This window comes from Pezoporus occidentalis, unplaced genomic scaffold, assembly GCF_034315485.1.
Source record: "Pezoporus occidentalis ecotype Australia unplaced genomic scaffold, CSIRO_AGI_Poc_V1 ctg19, whole genome shotgun sequence".
Classification (NCBI taxonomy): domain Eukaryota; kingdom Metazoa; phylum Chordata; class Aves; order Psittaciformes; family Psittacidae; genus Pezoporus; species Pezoporus occidentalis.
In genome coordinates, this window is record NW_026913748.1 from 7,643,059 (window position 1) to 7,660,598 (window position 17,540).

At 38.8% G+C, this 17,540-nt stretch overlaps 1 protein-coding gene across 5 annotated transcripts in view; it reads left to right on the forward strand.

Annotated features, from left to right (window-relative positions):
* The window catches only part of CACNA1C (calcium voltage-gated channel subunit alpha1 C), a 485,857-nt gene that overhangs the window by 304,807 nt on the left and 163,510 nt on the right, over positions 1-17,540 (forward strand). For all 5 annotated transcript variants that reach the window (XM_062616658.1, XM_062616654.1, XM_062616655.1 and 2 more), the window contains exons 6-7: positions 11,714-11,875; positions 13,618-13,814. In XM_062616658.1, coding sequence (XP_062472642.1) covers positions 11,714-11,875; positions 13,618-13,814 — 359 coding nt within the window. The remainder of the gene's footprint in view (positions 1-11,713; positions 11,876-13,617; positions 13,815-17,540) is intronic.

Consider the following 17,540-nt stretch of genomic DNA (forward strand, 5'->3'; position numbering starts at 1 on the left):
GCAGAAGAGGTTAACTCGGCATAGCAAAAAGGGATTTGTCTCAGGAAAGAAGATTACTCACAGAGCCACAGACTTCTTGTTGTAATAAAGATTTCTCTCATATTTAAGGAACGTCAATGAAAACAGAGAAATATTTATTACTTGATCTTGGCTACATAGCTCTTTTAAAAATAGCATTAACTACAAATGTACCCAATAACTGTGTCAGCCTTTATCCTACCAATTACCATGCTTGCTGGCACGATTATTGAACATGTCTTCACAACAGAACAAAAATCCCAAAACCGTAATGTGGGACCACATCAGAGTGTAGGCAGTCCTTCCAAATGAAGAAAACAAAGCCCATGCTGACATCAAGGAGCAGACACGAAGATAGTAAAACAAATCTTAGCTTGGTTTAGTAAGAGGTTTTCAGAAGTGCTCTGGATGGATCAGACTTCCTTTATAGCACCTGTTTTTTTTGTTCTTCAAGTAATGCTCGGAGTTCCCATTCAGAATGGACATAAGGCAAAGCTTAGGGTGAGACCATGTCCTTAAGATGCTTGTCCTAAAGCATCCGAAAAATCTAAGAATGCCATCTGCTGTCTCCTAAGAACAGGTAGCATTGTTGTTTAGATATGCTTTTGTCTGGACCATGAAGGAGCAGAAGTATGTCTGCAGATTGTAGCTAATTGGTATCAGCGGGAGTGTGTTTGGTTCGCAGTTGCTCACTTGTAATTGTTGGCTGTTGCTGTCTCCGTGATGGGTGGGTGAGCTAAGATATTGCTGTTACTGATCAAAATAGTAAGAATATGATCTATTCTGGTTTCTTCTTACTTTCTCTCCAAGATGACATCTCTGCTACATCTAATGTCATCCCAAGCTTACATCAAACGTCGTTTCATACTTTGATTCCAATTGGCTAAACTTTGCATTTCTTATTAATTAAGATCTTGTTCATTTTCTCTGAAGTGAATGCATGTCTATTAATTTGTTACTAAACTGCTGGGACTTTTTAACATGCCTGAATCTTTCTTATCCTGTCTAACACATGCTGGGTAACATTTGTCTCAGAAGTGGGACACAAGAAAGTTAGTGGAAGAGTGTTTTGCTCAGGACACAAGGCAGTACATGGATGTACCATTACTGGCATCATTTGAACTAATTTTGTTTGTCCTGGCCTTCCAAAAGTAGTGTTAGCTGCCTGTGGTCATCATTGTGACTTTTTCGCAAAGCATTATCAAAATACCAGCAAAGCAAAGAGCAGCAGACCAGTCAGATTGTTCTCTCAACCAGTGAATACATTTGAAGTCTCCTGTTTAGTCTCCAAATAATTATTTTTTTTTACAATTATGATCTGAATTTTTAGTAATATTACATCTGTGCAAGCACTATAGGAGAAAAAGACCTCCTCTCTGAACTGAGAGGAGGCAAATATGAGGAAATGTATTTAAAAATTCCAGTGGCTACACAAATCTGTTTGAGACCTTCCTTCTTCTCTTTAATCTAGCTTCTCCAAAGTCAGCCTTCTAAGCAAAAGCAGCTTTCTAAGTTATGTCTGCTTGATATTACTGTGCTAGTTGAGAACACAGGAATATTGGCTGGGATGAACAACTAATAAACTTTTCAATGCTTAAGATGTTCACCGATGGAACAAATAATTTGTTGTTCTGATCATGGGGAAATATTGACCAAAGGTAAATTATATCCCACCTAACCTGCCCAGTCTCTTAACATTTTATCAGTTTTCTTTCTGCCAGGAAAAAAGGAAGGAGATCAGACATTTTCTTAATTTCCTTTTTTCCCAGAAGCAAATCCAATTCCTGTTTAACACATGTAACAATAACCTATCCCATATGTCTTTTTGTTGCAACTATTTTTTTCTGACTTGTCTGAATAACTATGCCTCTTATTTTTTTCAGTTTTAGATTATCTTCTCCTGGTTTGCCCTGCCACATCAATCACAATTCAGAAAACATCTGCTAGCCCTCTGCAAAGAATCTTTTTTTCAACTTCAGTTATGCTAAAGCAGCTCAACATTTCCACATCAGGAGCATTTTTGACTTGAAATAGCATGTGGAATAAAAGAAATAAAAGAAATTTTAAAAAATTTATTTTTGTCCCTTTTTTTCATAAGGCTTACTAAATTTTATTTTCTTTAGCAGTGGATCTATAGAAATTAACTTTCATTATTAGATTACAAAAACTCTCTAAATTTTCTTCAAGTGTCTCATCTTCTAATCTGATACCATTCTTGCAGAGGGCTCCCCTTTTTGAAGGCAGTAGTACGCACCTGGTGTGAGGACTGGGACTTATCAAATGCTATGTATCTTAGAAGTATAATGTGCTGGGTTTTTTTCCTTTACATTAGTGTTACCACATTAAACTAACAGCCTGGATGACATTTCTGTCTTCTTTTGCATTGGCTGTTGGATTTAGTGATTTTTAATTTTGTTTTCTGCAATAACTGTTGTTCCTTCTTGTTCAGCACGTTCCTGCAATTGATTCTCATAAATTGTTGCTGTGTGTTGGTTTTTAGTATGTATTGGAAGTTACCAAAAGATAAGTTCTTTTAATCAGGTTTCATGTCTTGGTCAGAAATCAAACCAATATGTCCATGTATCCATACATGCTTTAACTGCATACGAGATTTCCAAAGGCCTGTTTTAAATCTAACAGTTCGGTTGTTTATTATAAATAGCACCCAAGAGAATTTAGGGTTGAGTATCACCCTTGCCCCTCACAATATAGGTGAAAATTTAACTTGAACTTTAGCCCATCTTTTGCTTTTCACAGTCCAGTGCTGAGATTGCTATTCACTTAAGGTCATTACTTTGGAGGGGGCCAAGTTCCACTCAGATTTATATTAGTAGATTTCTGTTTCTGTAAAGAATTTAATTTAGCTGTTCAGTTTGCAGCAGGATGGCCTTATGATTCTCTCTTGACAGCTTATTATATGTAAAAAGAAATTAAAAATAAATAAATGCTTAGTTCCAATGCATTCCAGCAATACATACACAGTCTGTACAAAAGTCTTCCAAATTGTGCAAGTCATAAAGTTACAAAGAAAGTAAATATCAGTAAAGTACCATTCTTTAGTCTAACAAATACATCTTTTGAAAACTGCAACCATTAATTTTTCTGTCCAAACATAGTGGAGCTCCCTAGAGAGCTAAAGGAGGTTTTGCTTATTATATCAGAATGTATTTTTTCCCCTAAAACTACTTTATTATCTGCAAGCAGAGTTTTAAGTATAATCAGGTTTATAAAACTCAAAAGCAACAGTCTTGCTAGTGTGGAAAAGAAAAAAGCTGGAGCTTCAGGTATTTGAGATTGGACTGATTAACCACTGAATAAATCAGTTCCTAAATTCAAACTCTTCTCTTAAAATTAAGAGTCAAAGTGATTCATGTTTGTCTGGCCATGTCTTTTCAAGGATTTTGGTGTTGTACCACGCATTTTCATTAACAGCATTTTTATTAGTTTAAAAAGAGAAATCAAGACGCTATTGTTGATTGTATTGATACAGTTGTTTGTATCAAGACAGTAACACAGCAGTAACCACTCATTGTGTAATTCACATTAAATCTTTCATTACCTGATTAGGTAATGAAAGATTTCTATTTCTAAGTTCTCAAAAAACTCCTGAAAATTTTATCAGTTATTTTGAAAATGTCATACTGTGTCTTGCCGGGTCTTAGTCCCAACTATGCCTATTAAATACTATCCAAAGTTAAGAGGTGAAGTGAGTTTTCTTCTCCAGAGCTATATGGCCTGTGTTTGTCATATACAATGCTGCACTTCCACATAGATAGCCATCTAAAGAGAAGGTTTTAGGGTTTATCAAGTATTTTGTTGTACTTTTTCTATCATGAGAAGGTAAAACAGTGTAGCTCATGAGTATGCCAGTTGATGGGCTTGGAGTATTTAACCGCACCAAGAAGAGCAATTTCTGTCATCAATATATTTTTCTCCGAGTACAACAATACTGTAATATTACCACCCCTGGATGCACTTTAACATTGCATGATCCCTGTTAACGTTTGTTACCTTGCTAGCTATTACTTTTTCTAAACCCCTTCACAAATAATAAGCTAGAGAATCAGGAGAAATAGCTCCGACAACTGAAAGACTTTGTAAGAGAGAAAGGACTATTTAGCAATGAACAAAAGGGGCTAATTTCCACTTACCTGAGGAGCTATGAGGATAAACAGTAAAAAATAATGCTGTTATGACCCTGAGATTTGGGCAACTTTACAAAGGTATTTGTAACCCAAAAAGTCATTAGTCCTCCAGATAAACGCTGGTACACTCACAATTGAGACTCAGGTGCTTTGAGCCCATTTCTGTTACCATGGTGCTTTAGCACTTCCAGGTGCCTTAGTTCCTTGTTTCAAAAACTGCATCCTTAGGACACAGTTATGTGTGTAATTATTCCTCAGAGCTGTATGCAAACAGCACTTGTCATTCTGAAACAAAGTTCTTTCATCATTGTCTCATTTCAGAGGTTACTTAACTATTGGTCTGGGGGGTGTTCATGTTCACTTGACCAGACTAAGGACACTGCAGCATTTTGACATGTTCCTATACAAGTGTTCTGACTGAATGCAGTGGCACAAGACTAGACCAAAATTTGTGCCTGTACTGGAGCTTGAAAGACTGTTCTCTTTCACAGCTGTGCTTAAGCATGGAGAAATTAAAAAAAGTAGAAGTGCGATGGATCATTTCACTGAGAACTGGTGCAGTCTTCTGGCCAGGCTGCATAGCTCTGTAGGGAGATGAGCAAATAAAAGTTCTTCCTGTTTGTGATCCTTCACAGTAATTAAGTATAGATAAAACCTTTACAATGAGTCCAACAAGAGTTTTCTCACAGAGTCCATGATCATCCTGTCAGCAGAAAGATCAAAGTTATTTCCTGGTAAAGGGTGACAGCTGATCCTTGCTGGCCCAGGAACTTCCGGGGCTCTTCTTGCATGCCCTTTACCTGCCTTACTTTCAGCCCATCTTAGGAATCTCTCTCTGGCAGTGAATACTTCAATTCATTCTTCCCCCTCTCAGCATAAGACTACTTTATAGCACACTGTGGTCTTTGTTTGCAGCAACCTCAAATTTAACTTACTGAACTTCATTTGTGGTTTTGCTCAAAATGGTCTTTTTCTCTGTCATGTGCAGTTTTCAGTAGGCAGCTAGTTGCAGCTTTTCTCTCCACGGTCCTTCTCTATCTGCAAGTCCCTACATGGGAGGGACACTACACCTTTGTGGTTTTATATTAAAAATCTGTAGATCTTTCCCGATCATTCACCAGCTAAGCTAAGCTAAGCTGAGCTAGTGAATGGCTGGAGAAAAAAGCTGAGCTTGTAGGAGCTACCTAACGTATTGTGAATGGAAAGATGAGCAAGGTCCTCTAATCAGCAAGCAACTTTTTAAGAAAGTGAATGTTTATGTACTTTGGACAAAAAGCCATTAAAAAAGGTAAAGCCCCCCAGGAGGGGAAAGGGATGCTTGTATGAGTGGTAGTAGAGGTTTCTTTCAGCAGAGAGGTAAAAAGCCTAAGTCAGTGCATGCATTTATCCAGCCATCCTCCTTAGGCATGCAAGAGATGGGCTGTGCAGCCACCGTGCTGAGGGGCAAGCTGTATTGTTTAGCTAAGTTAGGTCACTCTGACAGGCAGAGGATGCTGAAGATGAATTTCTTTCCAAGAGAAAAAAATCCAGAATAAAGGGCTTGGGTTTGTTGTGGTTTTGGTTATTTTTTGTTCTGCTGTGCTTTTCTTGCCTCAAAGGATGAGGGCAAGGGTGGTATTGAAAGACTTCACAAATATAAAACAATTGTATTCACATACACATGCTCATTTGTATGAGTCTCCTTTTGTGTGTGTGTGTGTGTATTTCAGTTTGAGAAGTCAATGAAAACATGATTTGAAAATGGAGGAATGAGAACAGTGGGAGCAGATGCCAGAACTTTCTTTTTTCTACTCATTCGAGCACATGCTTTTGAATTGTATGTTTGTATATGTTGAAATAGCATTACCTACTCCAAAATAGTAACTGTTCAGCTTGAAAAGTGTCCTCCCTAGTTTTTCTTTCACTTCAGCTAGATTCCTGTTCTGTGTCGTGCCTTTCCTTCCTATTCTAAGACCTTTTCTATTATTCTTGAAATAGAAATGACATCTGCAGCCCCAGAACATTGCACTACACCCACAGAACTTGCTTTATCTAGCAATCTGCCACTAATATTTTGAGACTCCAGCAAGACAGTAAGGACTACCTCTCCAAATTTTTACTGTACAGCTGTCCTTAACTGAATTGTGCCATATGAGCTCCCTTTGCAATACCGGTGAAGAAAGTCCTCAATGTTTTCCCTCGCAAATCATTGCAGATGTACTTATCCAAGATATCGTACCATGACTGTGGACCATTTTATGGTAGAAATGTCTGTTGTTTTCCAGGTTTCCTTTAAAATTGGAAAATTTCATATTTATGATTTTTTTTTTTTCATTTTTCTTAGCTAATGCCTATGTTTATTAAATTATAAACGTGCACTTTGGGGAATATTACTAGTTATATTGCTTGTGCTTTGGAAATAGAGATAACTGTAGTGACAGTCCCTTAGTATAGCATCAGAAATAAATGTGATCTGTCGGTAGGCCTAGCTGATGGCTGGGCATCGTGCATAAACTCTACTGCTTGAGTGGTTCCCAAAAGTGATCTGACTCAGGCACTGTGCTGAGTCACAAATCCTCCCCTGCTTCCTCCTTGCTTGCAGAAAGTAGTAGTTTTCTTCTGAACTATATTAACAGAAAAATAATTACCTCCCACATCCTTGGCAGTGGCTTAAGTATGAAAATCTGTGTGTGTTTGTGTGTGTATCAGGAGGTGGAGGAGGGATGGATGGAGTTGAAAGTCCATCCCTTTTCCTTTTAGTCCTGCTCATTCCCAGAAGGTCATTTGTATGAGACTGTGCCTGTTTATAACTCCTGGTTCAGGCAATGCCATGGTGTAGGCAGCTATAGCGCTGCAAAACCAATGAAGGAGTAGACTTGGGGTACGCTTTCTCTGAAGATCTGGGTTGCTAATATCATGAGAAAAGGAAACCACCGTGTCCAGCAAACCAAGTTTCATCCAAACTTGAAAACACGTGAAAACGTAAGATAGGGCTGTGCTTGGAAAGTCCCAATATTTTTTTCTGAGACCAACCTAGCATTACTTTCCTTGGATATGTTCCACAGCACAACAACGCCAAGTGCATTTTAGCAGCTGGGTCTAGTGCACTTTTTTTTTTTTTTTTTTATGACATCTTTGCTGAGCATTGGTTGGAATCCAAAAAAGCTTGTAAGTACACAGTGGGGTATGTAGGTAATCCCATTGCTTTAGGTGCAGACACTTACATGCACGGAGATAAACATGTTCTTCAATAACTGCCTGAATTGATGAGGCAGCAATCAGCTCTTCTCATGATTGCCTTTCTGAGAGGAAAATGCAGCATCATATAATACCTCTAAAACACCTGCAGTATCCCTAACAGTATATTTCCCATAGCTTTGAAAAAGATCAATGTTGCTTGTTATAATCTCTTTTTCTTCTTTCTTTCATATTCCCTGTACTTCCCAATTGTGCCCTAAACCTTTGGGTTGATGCAGTCCTCTAGAGACTGAAAAGGGCTTGACCTAGTAAAAAAGCAATGTTGTTCTCATGTAGTAAATATTTAAAACACTTTATCAGTGTAAATAAACACTAAATTCTGTGAGCCCAGGCAGTGGCATTAATGTGTTTTCTTACTGAAACATTTATGGAGCCAGTGTCAGCCAACAAAATGCAGCCAAGAAGGTTTTTTTTTAAAGGTAAGCTGAAGAGCTTTCAAAATAAATATTAAGAGCTGTTTAAGATCTTCAATTATTAACAAAAGAAAAGTGTAGGCTGTAAAACTGCAAATAATCCCTTTTGTGGCGCTCTCCCTAACCTCTGTGCGGTTATCTTTTTGTCCAGCCTGGAGTGAGCCCCTCAAGGCAGATGCTGTGCCTTCACAGATATTTGGAGTGTCTAGCACATGGAGAGAGCTTCCACAAATTACTAAGTAATTTTAGAATACCGAATATTTGAAAACCATTTATTTTTATATTTACTGCCAGGGTGTAATTCAGGACTCTGTGTTTATGGTTGGCCACCGATGGTATTGCCAACCTCTGTAAAGCAGTGTAAAAACGCAGTTCTTCGCTCTGCTGTGGGAAGGCAGTTACTGGCATCACCTTGGAACCCAGGGGCCAGCTTTGCAGTCTGATAAGGTCACTGGGCATTCTGATTTAATTATGATTATAAGCTGCAAAGCTCATTGCTTGGAGTGCAAGCCTTACCTCCACAAGGGATAAAATGCCAAAGGTGTACAGTGTGCAATGGTGTATTGCAAAGGGCATCAGGCAAGTGGAACTGTAGTGCCCTTGTATTGTGAACACCCATGTTGGATTATATCTGCTTGTCACAGTGTGCAAAGATTAAGAGCATGAATGAGTTGGGACAGAGAAGTTTAGTTTTTGGGGTTTTAACTGGTGGCGGGGTATGTGGTGTAAGTTCAACTGGCTTTTTTTACCTCTGCAGAGGGAAAAACATGTAAAAATGTGTAGAAGGCCTCACCACTGGTTAGAAAAAGTTTTGTGACTGCATGTAAGGGGATGGTTTGTCTTCATTTACCCTGATTAGAAGTGCATCTAATCATCCACAGACACTGCACCACGCAGATTTCAGAACACAGATTTTGAAGCATCCCTGTTTGTTCCACCTACCCATGGTTCTCCCCGAGTCCTTTAATCCTTACTTTATCCGTTCTCCCTATTCTCCGCCCTTGCTACTACACCAACTTTTCTGATTGTCCAGGCCTGGTTCCTCATGCCATTCCTTGCAACAGCTGTTCATGTTGCAAGTGGCTGCCTGAGCTGCGAATAATTTACTGTCTGCAACTATATTGAAGCAATAAGCTTGACAACAATGTGGGGAGCATGTGATGTGCATGTAATCCTGTGCACTTCTACTAGTAGCACTTGTCACCTTCTGAGAGGACATTTCTAAAGTTGATCCATAGTTAGTGGTTTTAAACTTTTAGAAACTCTCTGAATACTTCAATGGTAATATATGTAAGCTTGTTAATTAATGGAGTCATCTGGATTCAAAACCAGGCTGCTCTAACAGGGTACTGCACAGCACACACACATGTTGATTCATGCTAGAAGTATACAGTAGCTCATCTCTTCTTCAAAGTTTTGGTTTATTAGCCTCTAGAAGCTTTTTCTCTAATTAAGCTAGCTGAAGCTCCTGTAAATCTTCTGGTGGTACATGTTCCCTTGACTGTCTAATCACCTTATCATCTCATGTTTATGGTGCATGCCTTTGATTTCACGAGCACTGCTTTGTTAACACAAAGGGCATTGGTTTGTCCAGACACTATCTTCTCTGGACATCTGTAGTACACTGAAGCACTTTCATGGCATGGGTAGTAATGAAGCTACCTTTAAAAACCTTGTTCATCGTTGTGCTTGTCTTCAGTACCCTCTCAAGAGCACTGGGTAGATCCTATAATGAATATTAAACCAGTTAAGAATAACAGTAATTAAGGGTAAAATGCATAACACCTTGACTATAATTTGGATTAACAGGGCTCCTAAAGTCACTAAAAATGGAAGCCTTTACTTGCCTTTGTGTAGATTTATTTGAAGCTACAAATAGTTCAGTCTGCAGAGTTTGATTTTGTTTAGCTTCAGGACCATCTCTAGTCTTTTAACTTTCTTGTGTTACACATTGGTTGGGAAAAGGTGGGACATTGTTGTAATTTTCTGCTGAATGTAACATTCTTGACTGCTGTGAAGTATTGGGTGATGTTCATGTGGAAAGCAGTTCATTTTCTGTATGTATTTTGAATTAGTAGACTGAATAAGGTGAGCATCTAGGGGAAAAGAATGGCTGCCTCATGTAATCACAGCAGTATTTTTACCCCAGAGATATGCTTATCCAGAGTAAGTACTTAGAGGTAATTGAGTGAGCAGAACAGCTCACTCTTTTCTAGGATGAGTTTTGATCCTGTCAGTATTTTCCTTCATATAAGGAAATTCCTTGTGAAAGCCAGAATGTTTCATGCTATCACTCCCGTTGGATAGTAACATGAACCATTAACAGACAACTCAACTGACTGCAGATACCTGAAAAAACACTGTGGCCAGAGGGGTGCTGGTAGCCAGTTTTGGATTACTGGCAGTGGCATCTTGCTGGCCTGGCAGCTGATGCCACCTTTGATTGTTTCTGCTGTGTTCCATGTGGCTGGGGAGCAAATGCAAAGTGTCAGCCTTAGCTGTGAATTGACAGGAGGATTGCCTACAAGTGAAAGTGTTTGTCAAGAGATGTGTCATCCTTATTAGAAGGTATTTAAATTAGTTAGGAAAAAGTAAAAAAAAAAATGAAAATCCAAGATCTTAGGTGATAGATTTTAAAAGTTAATAGTTATCACAAACTCTCTTGGCAGATCTGTAGCAGTCATTTACAACTCATGAATCACATTTTTTCAAAAATCACAGCTAATATCAACTTCTCTAAGGAGATGACAGTATTTGCAGGAGACATTAATGGTTTCTGGCTCTCAGTCATTGCAAAATCATGAACTTGTAATTGTTCTGATATGGCTATTTGTAGACTATAGAGTTCTAGAGGTCTCTCAATATTTCCAGCATTAATAGCTTGCCAGTGACAGTGGTTGCCATCACTGCCACCAGTCATAATAACTTAAGACCTTTGTAAATGCAAATCCTTGCTAAAGGCTGGCTTTGTTATTCTGGCTTTGCAAATAAGGAGAAAGAGATGAGAGGCCCATGAAATCTGCAGTTTGAGTCAACTGCATCTGAGGGTACACTGCTTAGTGCTTGAGCAAACTCAGCTACAAGTCACCTTCCCTCACCCATTCTGAAATATTTGGTTCACTCATGATTAGGATTTATACCAGTCTCATGCCTTAACAGCAGCCATGTAATAATATTTTGTTCATATCCCTTTCTGGGGACCTGGACAGCCTCTATTATAGAATGATCCCTAAATCTTGTGGCAAAATCAGCACTGCTAGTTCTGATTCTCCCTCTGTTCAGACTGAAGTGAGGTAGATCTGGAGTGCAGGAAGATCCCAAGAGGGCTGGGAGCTCTCTGTCAGTATAGGTTTGGCGGTCCTTCAGGTCCTTCAGCAGCTCAGGCTGTGGGTGAGATGGCTTGACCCCTGGAAGAACACAGAATCAGATTAGGGCATGACTTCAGTTTACCATCTTTCCCCATGCTCTGGGATGCAGCTCTATGGTGTCCCAGCACTTGCCCTCTTGCATGTCTCAGTGCTCTTGTCCTGCTTCAGTTCTGGTTGTTCTTCATTTTTCCCGTGCTTTAACTCTCCTCAGTACTCTCCTGGGAACAATTTGTGTCTGGTTTTCAAGAACAGGCAAAATAGCTAATGTATTTCCTCCCCAGTGTGGTGGTATTTCAGTGACAGGTAGGGTAATACCTGCTTTACTTTAGTCTGTGATCCATGATGCGATGGTAAATTTGTGAAATACTGGGTATTTTCTGGAGGGGCGTGATCTGTAAATGTAAATCTTTATGTCATCAAGACAATGAGTTCAGGTGAGGGGGGGTGAAATAAAAATGACATTATTGTGCAATTTATAGCCTCTCTATTTTGTTCTCTTGCTGATAAATGTTTCCTTCTGTTCTCTCTGCAGGTCTCCAGGTGGTTTTAAATTCAATTATCAAGGCCATGGTCCCTTTGTTGCATATTGCCCTGCTGGTGCTGTTTGTCATTATTATCTATGCCATCATTGGACTGGAGCTATTCATGGGAAAGATGCATAAGACCTGCTATCATGTGCAAGGGGGACTGATAGGTAAGGAGAAAACTGTATCATGCACACAAAGTTTTTCTGAGGAAGGCATTCCCCATATATCTCAGAGCACTTGTGCTGTCTGTAAAGGCTACATGCAACCTGTCAATTCATGCTGAACACAGTAGTGAACTTACTAATGTGGACCTTTGGCGCTGCAAGCAGCCAAGGTTCTTTAACAAGATTCTTTAACAAGGATCTTTGAGCCTTTAACAAGGCTCAAGCAACACTAAAGTAGTGATGATTTCACCACTAAGCAGACTGAGCTACAAATGAGGTGGCATCACAAACACATCTCCATTTTAAAGTAGTTTTATTGTGAAAGATTACTGTATATTGTAAAGGAATTGAGGCCCATTACCTTTTATTTTTAATCACAGGCTGTGACCACAGCTAGAAGCGCAGCTAGTATGAAAGCAAAATTATATTAATGGGAAGAAACTTTTTGCACCAAATCTATCAGGAAAGAATTTTCAAATTTAGATACAGAAATAAATACTCAAATTTCAAAATAATTCAATTGTGTTATCACTCACTCATCTAACCATCTGCTCTTTTTCATTTGATTTACTGAACTTGAACAGCAGTAATTTCCCATGTGGTGGTGGGTGCCAGTGTCTAGGACCCGCTTCAGCTTATAACCAAGAAAATATTGTATGGCAGGAAATTGTTTCAGAAGTTCTATATTTTCTGCTTTTATAACACTGGCAGATCTCATTTTCTGGAAATGATGCTAGAACTATAATGAATTGTCAGTCTGATTTACAATTTTAAAGTGTATATATCTTTCTCCATAGTGTGGAATTATTTATGTTACAGCATCAAAGTCTATTATTGCTGTTTCTGGCATGCTTTAATGATGAGAATGTGATAATAAATTTTGGAAAATTGCATTTTTTTGCCATATAGGATGAGAAACAAACATAATTATCTGCTCCCTGCTCCCACACACATACATGCCTGCATCTGTTATAAATGTAGCACTAAGGTCTGAAATCCATATATTAAAAAAAAAATAAAAACTTTTATTGCATGAATTTTTGTGATTATAAAAGGGGGGGGGGGTGTGCATTTTTCATATACCAAAGCATTTAGGCAGGCTTGTTGTATGGGTTCTCTGATTTTTGGAAGTACCTGTATGGAATAAGGGCTATATAATCAAGCTGCAGTCTTACAGAGCTCATCAGTGACACTGGGCTACTGCTGAAATGCCACACAGCTTTTAAACTCCAAAAGAATGGAGCTCCAGACACTCTCTGCTGTGATTTAGCAGTGGCCCAGCGCCGTATCAACCTATCTCCAGAGCACTGAAGCCTGTCTGCTGCAGAAGTTCAGCTTTCTTCATTGGAGTACCAGTCAGTGCTGCAGTTTCCTTCCAAGGTTAACCCAGATGCCAAGTGACTGCAGTATGAAAACACTGGTCACATCATGCAGCCTAAAGAAATGTAATAGACTTGATCTAATGTTCTCTTTCATGTTGAAAAGCATGATTTCTTCCTCATAGGACAGTATGCTTGTCTTATCTCAGTTTTGACTGTAAAATTTGAAAGCTTATCCATTATTTTTACAAACAGAAAGTGAAGCATAACAAAGCATTCCTCTGCCCATTAAAATGAATACAGTTGCTTGTGCATTTATATAGAAATCTGTTAAATTTGCTGCAAAATGTATTTCTTCAAATAGCCTTCACTCACTCATGGCAATTAGTTCTCTTCATCTCCTTTTTCTCCCTCCTCTCCTTTAAGATACACCTGCAGAAGATGATCCATCTCCCTGCGCTCCCCAGTCTGCGCATGGGCGGCAATGTCAGAATGGCACGGAGTGTAAGGCAGGCTGGGAGGGACCTAAGCACGGCATTACCAACTTTGACAACTTTGCTTTTGCCATGCTGACAGTGTTTCAGTGCATCACAATGGAGGGCTGGACAGACGTACTGTACTGGGTACGTATCCGAAAATGATAAGATGAAAGCCCTGCTAATGTGCTATGGCTATGGTGAAGCTTCACAGCTTTGGAGCTTTCTTTCTTGTTTCTATATAGTGAAGGCATGGTTGCTAGCATGGAGCTTTAATTAGTTCAGTATATTAGTGGGTAAAATGGGAGGTTTTATCTGGTGCAGTTAAATCAAATGTAAATGTTGAGCTTCCAGTGATATTCTAATGTTGAAAGATGGCATGTGGTTTAACGGTTTGAAGATAATCAATGTACCTTTGTTGAGCTGAATGTCATGTAAAGACCTTCTCTGCAGGAGTGAAATATCTTGTACATCTCCAAATTACCAATGTAGAAGTATTTGTTACAGAAACTGGGTGCTCTACCAATGGCATTAGTGTTACAAAGGTATTACTCTGATCGCTCATAGTTTTTATAAGAAAGGCCTCACAAATCCCTTTTCATGCCAGCACTGCTTCTGATTATGATTTTTATCACAATAGTATTATAATAAATTCTTGAAAATTTTAAATTGTTATCAATCATGGTTGCATGTTTAGCTGAAACATGGTACTATCTTTAAGCTAAATTCAGTCTCATCTTGCCCTTTACCCTAATTCTGGAGGTTCAATAGCTTTAGTTTCTACCTTGTAATTCCTGATGTGTTGGGAAATTCAGTGGCAATACGATTATATTATAGGAGTTCAAATCAGATTTAGCCTTCACCTGTAAACCAGATATAAACATGTTTCTTGATTCAGCTCTTGCCATCAACTTTTGCAGCAATTCACACACAGCTCAGTCAGTCCCGTCTGTGTAAGGCTAACCCAGACTCTGACTAACTTTGAAGACTGGCATATTATGGCACTTGATTCTCCAAGATGGTAGGATGTGCTGCAATGCATGATGGAATTTAACTCAAGAAGACCCAAAGTACACAAAAGGATAATCTGGACTGAGGCAGCTTGCACTGTTAATCAACATCAGCTTTTCTCTTAAACATCAGCCTGAAGCTGTCTTCTACCCACCAGTGAGTTACAGTTTACAAGATTTCCCTTTGAATATTTAGCTTATCTGCAATAGATAGTCTCTATGTTGAACAGCTAGAAGTTGTCTCTTTATCCTCATAAATTTAGATTAGAATTGTGACTCAAGCTTCTTTTTAATGCCTGAGATAAAGGGCAGAGATCAAACCGCAAGGGGAGTCTGGGTCTCAGAGCACAAAAATTGCCTTTACTTGAAAAGAGGGTATAGACTGATAATAAGGAAGAACAGAAGTTAAGTCAGAAACATAACTGAGCAAAACTACTCCACAGCTCAACTATAACTATATATGATATGCCTGTCTTTTTATCACATTTAACTCACATTCCTTCGATCTTCTTGTGATTGAGAGGTTTTAGAGGTAGTTCAGGGGAGACAGAAGAGACTAAAAGATAGCAGAAACAAACATGAAAAGAGTTTTGGCAGTGTACACTGTTTAGTATCATGAAACCTAACTAAAAGTTGTCACTGTTTTCTCCAAAAGCACATGTAATGAAAACCCCTGCCAATCCCCACACTTTTGGATCCAGGCATCATTTGCATGATGGGATGTGAATCGTTCAGAACTCGGTTATCAGTTACCTAATACCAGGAGCCAAAACCTTATACTCAATGTTAAATGATTTTCTATCATGACTGCTGCAGGTGGTCTGAATTTTTTACGGCATCCCTGCAGCAACCTGGATTTTAGCTGTGGGCCTTTGTTGGGTATTCAGCCAGCTTTTTTCACGAATTTCCTGATCTGTTCTTCTACCTATAGAGACAGTATGGTGAACAAAGACCTGAAATTAATACTGATTGATGGTCATTATTTTTAGGGGCATCTATATAGTTAGCTTTTTATATTATGGCTTTGATAAAATCACAAAATCATAGAATAGTTAAGGTTGGAAAAGACCTTAAGATCATCTAGTCCCAACCCCCCTGCCATGGGCAGCGACACCTCTCACTAGACCATGCTGCCCAATGCTCTGTCCAACCTGGCCTTGAACACTGCCAGGAATGGAGCTTTTACCACTTCCCTGGGCAACCCATTCCAGTGTATCACTGCCCTCACAGTAAAGAACTTCTTCCTCATATCTAATCTGAACTTCCTCTGGTTTAATTTGAACCTATTACCCTTTGTCCTATTGCTACTGTCCTTTGCTTTGGAAATAAGAGAAATATTTCTTATCATTGGTTTCCCATTATTCCTAGACAAAACTACAAAAGAGTTAGCATTGCAGACAAAATTTCAGTAATTGAGGAAAAGGAAATTTAGTTTGTAAAGAAAAAAAAATATCACCTATGTTTAAAGGCCATGGAACACAAAATTAGATACCTGAACAACTGAGCTGACAGGCATACTCAGTTAAGCTGCTGTAAACAATCCTTAGAGTATTGTTGTCCCATAAGACCTTTTGCCTCTGTTTCATGTTGACAAAGTGGATAGAAGTCAACTGTGATCAGTGCTTGGCATATGGTAAAGAAGGTATTTGAGATGCAATGTGTATTTCCTTCTGCAGAGAAGTCTGTGCCACTTTGGGGGCAGATGTTGTTTTGGCAGTTACTATAGGGCACACTTAAGAGAAGCCTTGTGGCTTTAATATTTATATGTAGAAACAGTCTCTGAATATTGACACTGTATTTTCATATGTGGATGTTTCAAACCTGATCAATTGTGGTTTATACTATAAGTTTTATAGTCTATGAAAAAGGCATTCTAACTTAAGCTAGCTAGATCAAAAGTAAGATTATTTCTGGATAGTAAATAGAAAAAATGCAACATTTCAATCTCTGAGAGTGAAGGACAAATTTTAGTAAGTGGAATAGGATAGAAATAATCTATTTTAAACTTAGTGTGAGCCATTGTTTCTTTAGTGAAGCCTGACTCATTTATAACTTTACTCCCTGGCCTTTACCTCTTAAGCCAAGAAAAGTGGCCTTGTCATAGACAACCCACTGGGGTCTGCATCTCCATAAGAGTGTAGTGATAGGAGACTATTTTCTTCTCAAGTAGATAACACTTTGAGAGAACTCCTGGATCCACATTGAGGTCCTGGAAATTAACACTTGCGTTGTTAGGAAATAAATCTGCACAGTTGATTAAATTGGAAACGCAGGTCCTCAGTCTCCAACTACACCCTGAGATAGAAAGTTGGTTGTCCATTCTACACTGAAAGGAAAGCACAGATCAAAGAACAGTGTAAGAAAACATTATCTGCAAATCAGACTGTTTTGCAGCTGAAAATTTTAGTTGATGACTTTCAGAGGTCATTCCTTAAACTTAAAGATGTAAAGTAATTAATGTTAAAAGTGCTGAGCATTCAAAGCTCAAGCACACTGTCAGGTTCTCAGCTCCTCTGCAATTCAGAGTAGATACCAAGGTATGTAGGGAGTTTTCTTTGCTTCCTCCTTAAACCTGAAAAGAGCGTAAAGCTCAGCAGAACCACAGATAAAGCTCTCTGCCGAATTACTTGGCTGGAAATGTTTAGACAATGGAGCAGTTCCCTTGGTCTGAGCTTTTCTACAGGTGCTTTTCAATTATATCTTCCTGTTTTCTGAAAGATAGCTTTTGAAAGGTACCTAGATCTCTGCATTCCTCTCAGTGGGAATGGAGGGAGCTTAGCACATTTCAGCATGTTGCCCTGAAAAATATGCTAGCAATCTTATGAAACCTAAGTCTGTCTTGTGCCATACTTTGCAAGGTTAA